At 44.5% G+C, this 10614-nt stretch overlaps 1 protein-coding gene across 1 annotated transcript; it reads left to right on the top strand.

The window, feature by feature from the left end:
• Window positions 1–6779: 6779 nt before the first annotated feature.
• On the top strand, window positions 6780–10317 carry SLC32A1 (solute carrier family 32 member 1). Its single transcript, XM_077832442.1, has 2 exons — window positions 6780–7157; window positions 9130–10317. The coding sequence occupies exons 1-2, from the start codon at window positions 6780–6782 to the stop codon at window positions 10315–10317; spliced, it is 1566 nt and encodes a 521-aa protein (XP_077688568.1).
• Window positions 10318–10614: the final 297 nt, after the last annotated feature.

The raw sequence follows: 10614 nt of genomic DNA on the forward strand, positions 1-10614 counted from the left end.
TCTAATCTACACACCCACACCCATATATAAATATAGATACAATTATTGATTTCAATAGTGGCCTTAAAATCAGCAGTTGCTAACAGTTACCTCAGAATACTATCCGAGATATCACAATTTTTGCCCTAGACTAAGAATTAGGAGATATCTGTGGTTGACTTTTTGTGACAAGTGCTGTATGCACCCTGGTCACTTAACTTCAAAACATACATTCCTATGTCTAAGTACAGAGTAGGTACACATTTTACAGGGCAGTTGCTTTTTCACTACACATAAATGCTATCAGTCACACCTTCAAGTACCCACAATTCTCTCTGGTCACATGGGGTCTCTCACCCATCTAGTACATCAATCAGCTAAAATGAAATCAAAGCAAAACTCATCATTTTCAAGTGAAAACTTATACACACCTTGTGATCTTGCAGTGGTGATTCACCCAACTCTCCAGTTCAAATCAATTGGAGTTTGGGAAGTGCAAGGAATTGGGGATTGACCTCTCAGTATATTTATTTGACTGGAGAAATTACTATAGGATTAGCTCCTAAGTGGAACACAAATAACCAGAGCCAGTGTGCTTAGGTCTAATTTTCTGAAGACCTAAATCTCTTGTATGTTGCACTGGGAGCAGGTTAGATGCATGATCACACCCTGAACATGGAATCTTTCAGCTGAGGCTCTCCAAACTCTTTGCAGCCTTTAGTTCAGGCTCACAGCACCCTTTGGGGTTTGGTAAATCCCATTATAATGCCCAATTTACAGGGGGGTAAACTGAGGCAGAGAGCAAAGGGCTTGCACAACCTCTCCTCTCGTAGACACCCCTTGAAAAATTTGCAACATAGAACTGTAGAAAGGCTCCCGTTGACTTTGCACCGGGCCGTGTATTTTTCCAGTTTCCCTTCCTGAATAAGAACTGCTTCCAGCCTGAGAGCCCATTTGCAAGGTGATTGTACCTAGCTATGCCCATCTGCAGTTCATATTAGGAGAGTCGGTGCATAGAGCAGCTGTAGGAGGAATCCTGCTTTGTATGGGCTCCTCTGCCCCCAGGATTTGTAGTCATGAATAGCGTTTCCCCCCAGGTTATTAAATCAGGAGCCGCAACTGCAAATCTCACCGTGCCTGGGCTGTGTAGATAAGGGCGAGTGTATTTAACCCATGGAAGGCTTTGCCAGGCAGTTCCATTCCCATTAGATCTCCTGGCACATTGGCAAGGCTCAGCGAGAACTTACCGTCAAAGCAGACAAGCTGGTCAGCGTCAGTTAGCTTTCCCTTTAGGAACAGATACTCGCCCTGTTCTGAGGCTGGAAAGGGGATGCGCTCTGTTTAAATACAAGGGGTGGAAAGGAAGACCCTTCCAGACAGCGCCCGGTGTGACTGAGGCTCCAGAAAGCACTCACGTCTTTGTTTTTATATAGCCAAGCAACGTACAAAAAAAACCAATGGAAACCCTTCCGTCTTTGTGAAGCAGGGACTTAGGAATTGTTATTTGCTCTGCTTTAGCTCCGTTCGGAAATTAGTTGCGGATCAAATGCACCCCGGAGACCTGCTAACCTTTGGGCAATGTTTAGATGTAACATCCTGCTTGGGGATAATGATTAGTTGGGGGGGAAGCATGAGTGACGTAGACGTAGTTCTTTTCAGTCTCTCTCTCTCTCTCTCTCTCTCTCTGCTGTCCCTAGTACTCATCCATCCCCCACTTTCTAGTGGAATAATGCACTACCGGCGAAGATGAAGAGAGAAGCATAGGTAAACGTCAAAACTCTTCTCTGCAGCTTGCCTTTCTTTCTTTCTTTCTTTCTTTCTTTCTTTCTTTCTTTCTTTCTTTCTTTCTTTCTTTCTTTTTCTTTTCTTTTCTTTTCTTTTCTTTTCTTTTCTTTTCTTTTCTTTTCTTTTCTTTTCTTTTCTTTTCAGTTATATCTTGAATCCATTCTTTAGACCATGGCAAAAGTTTAGGGTAGGTTTTACAGAAATCCATTAAAGAAAGCTGCTGGGGAAACTCACTCAGGCACGTACACAAACTAGCCAGGAGGAAGTTAAAATTTCTTGTGACAGAATTCTCCGGTATGGGGTGTGGGGGCGGGCGGGCGGAGGGGGAAGAGTCATTTTCAGTGGGGATTGTTGTAAATCGGGACTTTTTCCTCGAGGGGAGGTATTGCTTGTCTGTTAGTTTGTTGCTTGTTTTTCAGTTTTATTCAGAGGCAAACTGCCTTTTAAGATTTTTGTTTTCTTTTGCTGTAGAATTTAAACATAGTGAAGCGGAGTGCCGTGTGTAGGTATGTAAAAAAACAAACAAACAAACAAAACATTTAGCTGGTGATGGACTTTAAATTTAGTTGTATTTAAAAAAAATTAAACTCAGTTTAGGAAATCCAGATTACATTTAAAGATGTAATTTATAGGGGTGGCAAGTTATACTCGAGGAATCTGTGTATCGTTTCTTAGCTTCGGTCCGCGTTGTGTCAGGGAGCGGTTTATACAAATGGGCGTTTTACGAGGAGTTCAGGCATTGAGGACTCGACACCAATCCAGTGTGGATGGAACGGGAGCTTAGTTCGGAGGCTGCTGTTACCCTGGTTTCTGTTCCCTGGTAACAATGCAGAGCTGCACAGAGGCGCGAGTTAGTTATCTGGACTCATCCTTCTTTGGAGCCGATGCTGCAGGGAACAGGACCGGGACTGTTAGTGAAACAAACCCTGGCTGCGAAGGAGAGAGATGTGCTTGTATTATTCTGTACCAGGGAAAGGGAGACTTGTCTGGGTGACCAAGCAAACTCGTATTACACAAACTCCTGGTTCCCTAGTGTATGCAGAGAGATGCATCTGTTTATCTATAAGGCACATGATGATGCTGTGTAAGAGGAAGACCGTGGGATATAGCTTGTCCCCAATGAAGTCGATGGGAGCTTTGCCATTGACATCACAGGAGTCAGGAATTCACCCTGCGTCCTTAATGCCCCGCAAGAGGGGGAAGAAGTAACGGGCTCGGAGACGGAGGCAAGGCGTGTGCTGTGTTAGGGACCAGCGAGCCGTGTCTGCTGTGCAAGGCATGTTTCGGCATCTAGCCTTGCTTACTGGACTCAGTACACCAGCCCTGAGCCATAGCCCCAGTCTCCCTGATACTCAGCGCCCTGCTCTTACCTCCCGAAAATCCCCCCCAGTAGCTCCAAACACGGGTGGTTGTTTTGGTCCCAGAACCTCCCCCCCCCAATCCTGCTTCGATTGCCAGTGTGGTCTCTTTAAACGATGGGAATCTGGGTTCAAACAAAGAGCTGGAGAAATTAATCGGCGAGGGGGAAACCCCATTTACACTGGCCCCCTGTTTGTTTGACTCTACATTTAGCCGTGTCCCGGGTTGAGTTTGTTTATTTGCATCCCTGTCTGTCAGGGCTGCCCTAGGTTTGGTGTGGATGGGATGGGAGCTGGGCCAGGGTTTATTTGGCTGGTGGCTTTCTGGTGAGGGAGGTGCAACTGACATCATACAACTAAAAGCACTTAATGGGAAAAATGGGGCTTTCGCCATTTGATGAAATAGCTAAAGTCCACTAATGGGGCGTTCACAGAAATATTTTGTTAGCACCAGGAGTCTGCTTGCCATTTCTAGCCAAAAGGACCGGAGAAACAAAGAGGGAAGCCAGAGGTTAGTTTCAAGTATCTGCATTCTTCACAGATGTTTATTTTCAATAGAGAATAAATAGGATCGCTAGTTTAAAGCTCCCTAAGGTTTGTAAATAATAAGTAATTAATAGCTAGTCGATACATTAGATTTTTTAAAAAATCAAATAGAATTCTTTCTTTCGTTTATGCTAATGAACAATTATAAACTGGAGGAAAGGAACAAGATATTTTAAGTGGCATTGGAGAAACCATCAAATTACTATATAATTAATCGTTTCTTCCACTCCTTTGCTATCTGACTGGTGCAAAAATTGCAGCGGAGCTGACAGTCCAGCAAAAGACAATATATTTGTTGGATTATCAGCTGTTTCGTTCTGTGGGTTATGTGGAAAATTCTCAGGGCTTTACTACAGCTCAAGTCAGTTTCACAAGTTAAAGTCCTATGAAGTTAATTGGTACCCTTTGATCTATGCTGTTTTGGGAATCAGAGAACTCAGGGTTGGGTTTAAGAAATATGGTTTGGATGAACCGGACAACCCCAGACATGCCTTTCCCACCTCATTTTCGACAACAAATTCCATCGTATGTTAGAACATATTAAAATCTTGTTGAATTAAAAGAAAAATATTTTTTCTTTTAGTGGTAGGGTGTGTGTGTGTGTGTGTGTGTGGGGGGGGGAAATAGCCGTTAATCGATTTAAAAAATCACACCTAAATTTGTGATCAGAAATTTTTAGGGAGATTTTTAAAAATGTAAGTTAAATTCTAGTTGCGACTTGATAATTCCGTAGCTCCAAACGCATGTTCTAAATATGGATCAAAGATGGGCAGCGCTCCTCTTTCTCGACCTATTTGTGCAATGATTTGTAATAATTCCTTCTCCAAAGCAAAGGCAGAGATGAGCCCTGTTTTGCTCATGCACCACAGGGCCTTCCTTCTTTTGCAGAGAATCGTTTGCTATAAATAAGGATCATTGTTTGGGTTCTCTTCGACCTTTCGCACCCAGGTCAGCACAGAGGATCACCAAAAAGGAACAACACAGAAGGAAATTAGGATACAATTATCAACGCACATAACAACAATAATAAAATAACTAGTTTTTCTTATTCTGGTGAAGCTCTAATTAGTGTCAGTTCTTATTGGTTCAATTCAGCTACACTGTAGCCTATTAAATCCCTGTTTTAACTGGTTCCTATTATTAACATATAATTCCATCTCTCCAGAAGTGGTGGATGTATTTCTTCAGCCTCTAGTCGTTTTCATCTTAATTCCACATCCAATTCCTTTTCTCAGTTCAATCAGATTTGTATTAGTCACCTATCTTTTAACACTTAAGTAGGAAAATAATCTGTAGTGTCGACAATTCTGCTTATCTTTAATAAAAAAGTTAGTTTTTTAAAAAATCATTTCAATTGCTAGAGAAATCAAATATATATTGTGTCTTGTGAAAGCAACAAAGAATAAGTGGATTTTTACAGCTTGCATTTAACATCTTGATAAAATAAAATAGAAATAAAAACCCTATCCAGGTATTCAGGAGGAAAGGAAGATGGCATCCCCTAAGCAACACTGCTCTAAAATTACGCATTCCCTTAAAAGGGTATAGATTTCCTTATAGGTTTCCCCAAATGGAATAACAAAGTGACTGATTATTCAGTTCTTCACCATAACGGGTAATCTCTTGCCCAGGGAAATATGTTAAATAAAAATAATGAATAATTTTAAGGCTGTTGCATTAACAATAAATGTAAGCGTTTGAAAACAAAATTAAAGTATATTATACATCTATATGTAATAAGGTGGTATCTACATGTGCCCCTGTAGCTATAGAACATGGACGATAAGGAGAAATCTGTACCTACATGCAGCTATAGAATTTATGTATACAAAAGTAGAATCTGTATCTGAATCTAGATTTAAAATATATGGGCAAGAGGGAGGAATCTGCATTTATATAAATATGAATATACCTATAATGAGAATCTATATCTCGATATAAAATAGATGAACAATAGGGAGGAATCTGTATGTGGATGTAGATATAGAATATACATATAATGAGAAATCTATATTTAAACTGTAGATATAAACTATATGGACAATAAGAAGGGATCTGTGTGGGTACATAGAGAGGGATGATATACATATAATAACAAGGAGTCTGTATCTAGCTATACAATATAGAAAGAAGGTATGTAGCCGTTTAAATCTGGGTGTCTGTGCTTCCCATATACGGCTGTAGTGCATTACACCGTATTTTGGCCGGGATGGCACGAGTGTTCTGTCTATATGTGGCTCAGAAAATGATCCACGGATTCCTAGCAAAATTAATTACACCCAGGAATCGTTCGAGAGACAAGACGATGGAAGCGGAAGCTCCCAGCCTCCAGTGGGGGTTTTCTTTGGGTCCCTGTCTTGCCAGCGAAAATCGGCTCCCAAATCAGGGCTAGGCGGCTCCTTTGGGAAGATAGATAAACAAATATAGATGTACATATAAATCAGTGAGGGGGAACTACCCCCCTATCTCCTTCCACCGCCAACTATCCCTCTCCCTCTGCAGTGTGGATGGCAGAGCCTAGAAGGTGTGGGTGTTGCTGTGTAAAGGGGGGGGGGGGAGAAGGGCTTTGATGAGGACTGTGGTACCTCCCTCAGAAATGCAGCAATCCTCTCCCCTTCTTTCTGATAGATGGGCGCATTGGGATGGAGACGTGGTGTGCACAGCAAAAGGCTTGCGTTGGCAATCTGGTGATCATCCCACGTCCCCCTGCCTTTCTCCCCTTAGGCTCCTCTGCATTGGACTGGCATCACTGAGGCTGGAGACAACCGACCCGCGTCTCTGCTGCTCAGAGGGGACGGGGATATTCTGGAGCACAGGCTGGGCACCAGACCGCCGACCCCCGTTCCCAGCACTGCAGAGACCCCACCCCCCACCCCTCCGCGACCCTACTTCACTCCCCAGTCTATATGCACAAGGAAGAGGGCGAAGTGTGGATCGGGAGGTGCCAAGGAGTTCAACCCGAGCGGGGTCATGCTCCAGGGGAGAAGGTCCAACTGTGGTAGGAAGTGGAGATAGCGGCTTTGCCAGCCCCTGAGTAGCAGAACTTTCTCGCCTGGTGCCGAGGATCGCCGGCTTCTTGGTGGCCAGAGGCTCCCAAGCCAGTCAGTCAACATGGCCACTCTGATCCGGAGCAAGCTTTCCAACGTCGCCACCTCGGTTTCCAACAAGTCCCAGGCCAAAGTGAGCGGCATGTTTGCGAGGATGGGCTTCCAGGCGGCGACCGATGAAGAGGCGGTGGGCTTTGTTCATTGCGATGACCTGGACATGGAGCACAGGCAAGGGCTTCAGATGGACATCTTAAAGTCGGACGCCAGCGAAGAAGGAGCAGAGCCTCCCCTAGAAGGGGATATCCATTACCAAAGGGATGGCACGGGTCCCCTGCCCCCGTCCGCCTCCAAGGACGAGGGCATATGCTCGGAGCTCTCCGGCCAAGGCAAGCCAAAGATCACGGCCTGGGAAGCTGGGTGGAATGTCACCAACGCAATCCAGGTAATGGGGAGGGGGCCATCTCACTGCACGCCCCTCAGTGCTGCAGGTTACCTTTGCAGGCATGTCTAGGGAATAAGGGTCATCATAATAACCGGGGGGGAGGATGAAATCTCCCTGCTGCCTATAGTATGGCGCAGAACCGTGAAACATACCAGCCAGACATGGCAGGCACATGCGTTGGGGGTCTCTGTGTGTGAGGTGCGGGTGTTTACACACTCACACAAACTCACAACATCGTTTCAGATCGTGCTTGTTACACAAACATGTCAGCCCCTCCCACCCCCAGTTGCATGCGCTTTTTCCTCTCGGGAATTGTATGTTGATGGTGCAAAACGCTTGTGCGAACAGAGAGCTCAGGCCAACAGAGGGTGCAAATATGGAATGCAGCCCACTCCCCTATGCTTGCCTTTATGGTTTGACGGAGTCAATTCGGTTTGGGCTCGGGGGTAAATTACGAAAAGAAATTAAAAAAATAACAAACCCGATCATCCCCTTTTCCGCTCCACCCAACATGGCAAGCCGCCCAGTAAAGTTTAAAAATGAGAAGGAGCGCCTGGCTTTTGCCAACTCTCTCCTGTTTCGGTAGAAATCACGGGAACAGCCACAATGGCGTGGTCACTGAGCGCTAAAGTGTCTCACCGGGGCGCTGTGCAAGCGAATGAGCGCACCTGAGAACGGTGGGGTGCCCATTGCCGCTGTTTTCTCCCAAAGTCCTGACTCGCCAGGAGAGTCACCGCTGGAAACGTGAGATGGGTATTTGTGACTGATTTTCATTTGGGCTTTGAGGGGATTTAGTGCCTCCCTCCCAACCCCCAGCCTCCTTCTGTGGCTGCCTGGATAGTGGGATATTACCCATTTCACCCTGAAATGATTACCCGTCGCAAATAAAACCGGAGCGGTTTGACGAGTCTCTCATCTCTTATTAAAACGCTTCCGTCTGATAGTTCATTTGTACTGATAACGTTCCCAGACCAGTGCTCTCCCCCTTGGACCCTTTCCCTCTGGGCACCATGCACACGAAGAGAACAGCAGTGGTGGGTTTGCCTGTCGTAGCAAGCGCCCCCTCTCCCCCCGTCCCCACAACTTTCTAGCTCCAGAATGATCCTGTAGATAAAGCGTGTTTCCTTACGGGATTATAGGCCATTTCAAATGGGAAATGAGTCCTTTGGGGGAGAGCAGCTAGAGACTTTTAAAGGTGTCACCCTCCGTATCTTAATAATGCGGACAGATCCCACAAGCAACTCGCACTCTCAAACGCAGGGACATCCTCAGTGTGTCAAAAGCAACTGCATCACGGAGAGTGTGTGTTGTAAGTGGCGACGCAGCCCAGTGATTTTTAATCTGGCTACATGAATATTTCCAAACCTTTCCCCAGAGTTGCCCCTTAAAATGGGGTCTCTGTTTTGATCGAGACCAGATTCAGTGTCTTATATGTTTGAGTGGGGAATTAAAAGGTTGATAGGAGATAGTCAGAGGTTGGGAAATTGAAATAGTAATAATAACAACAATAATAAAATAATAATAAAGAGTGAATGTTTTATGAAATCGTGAGGAGTAGTGAGGAGTATTCCTTTTCCAGTTCTGAAATGACTAACTTCTCTGCCTTTCCTTCCGAATACAGATTTTTAACAAATTCTGATCAAATGTGGTTTTATTTTAAATTAAAATGCTTGTCTTCAGTTCAGTTTAGCGGCTCAGGAAATATACAGACATTTAAAAAGAGTTCTAGACGGACAAGTGAAGCAGGAATCCTTGTCCAATTTCATTTTTAATTTCTCTCTCATACCTGATTATATGAAGCAGGATCATGCTGTTGGTTTGTGATCTGATTGCATCGAGTAAAATCGTGTGTGTGTGTGTGTGTGAGAGAGAGAGAGAGAGAGAGAGAGAGAGAGAGATCTTGCTGCTGCTGTGTGTGTGTGTGGTCTCTTGCTAAAATGAACAATACAGTATCAATTTTGTCTCTTTCTAGGGGATGTTTGTTCTTGGCCTGCCCTATGCTATCCTTCATGGTGGATATCTAGGACTCTTTTTAATTATTTTCGCTGCAGTAGTTTGCTGCTACACTGGGAAAATCCTTATTGCCTGTCTTTACGAAGAGAATGAAGATGGGGAGATAGTCAGGGTGAGAGACTCCTATGTCGACATTGCAAACGCTTGCTGTGCTCCCAGGTTTCCCAAGCTTGGAGGGAGGATTGTGAATGTGGCTCAGATCATTGAGCTGGTCATGACCTGTATTCTCTATGTGGTGGTCAGTGGGAACCTGATGTACAATAGCTTCCCAAACTTGCCTGTCTCCCAGAAATCTTGGTCTATCATTGCCACAGCTGTGCTCCTGCCTTGTGCTTTCTTGAAGAACCTCAAGGCTGTCTCGAAATTCAGCTTGCTCTGCACCTTAGCCCACTTTGTGATCAACATTTTGGTGATTGCCTACTGTCTCTCCAGAGCACGCGACTGGGCTTGGGACAAAGTCAAGTTTTACATTGATGTGAAGAAGTTCCCCATTTCCATTGGCATCATCGTCTTCAGCTACACCTCCCAGATCTTTCTGCCTTCCTTAGAGGGGAACATGCAGCATCCCAAGGAGTTTCATTGCATGATGAACTGGACTCACATAGCAGCTTGTATTCTCAAGGGACTCTTTGCCTTGGTAGCCTATCTGACCTGGGCTGATGAGACTAAAGAAGTCATCACAGACAACTTGCCCTCCACCATTAGGGCGGTAGTCAACCTTTTCTTGGTGGCCAAAGCTTTGCTTTCCTACCCATTGCCCTTCTTTGCAGCTGTGGAAGTCCTGGAGAAGTCCCTTTTCCAGGATGGAAACAGGGCGGTCTTTCCTAACTGTTATGGGGGTGATGGGAGGCTCAAGTCCTGGGGACTCACCCTCAGGTGTGCCCTGGTAGTTTTCACCTTGTTAATGGCTATTTATGTCCCTCATTTTGCCCTCCTGATGGGTCTTACAGGGAGCCTCACAGGTGCAGGCCTCTGTTTCCTGCTCCCAAGTCTCTTCCACCTCAAGCTCTTGTGGAGGAAGCTCATGTGGCACCATGTTTTCTTTGATGTCGCCATTTTTGTTATAGGTGGTATATGCAGCGTGTCTGGATTCATCCATTCTTTAGAAGGCCTCATTGAGGCTTACAGTTCCAACGTAGAAGACTAAAGAGTGGCCAGAGCTGGTTGCATTAAAAGAGAATTACACTGAACATCCACATAGCCAAACAATTATGTATCCTTTTAAAGAAAAGATTCATTATTTTAGTTATGTGCATCCAACAAAGTACATAATAGAACCTAAAAAATAAAATAAAATAAAGTCTTTGCCCTGGAGTCATTTTAATAAGCTAAGATTTCAATATATTTTTTCTTTTTTTAGAAAGTATTTGAAGGAAAATATCTGACAACCCTCCTACCCTCTAAACAATGGTCTGAATTTTCTTTAGAATATATCTTGTAGGGT

The sequence above is a fragment of the Eretmochelys imbricata genome, chromosome 13, assembly GCF_965152235.1.
Source record: "Eretmochelys imbricata isolate rEreImb1 chromosome 13, rEreImb1.hap1, whole genome shotgun sequence".
Taxonomy (NCBI): Eukaryota; Metazoa; Chordata; order Testudines; family Cheloniidae; genus Eretmochelys; species Eretmochelys imbricata.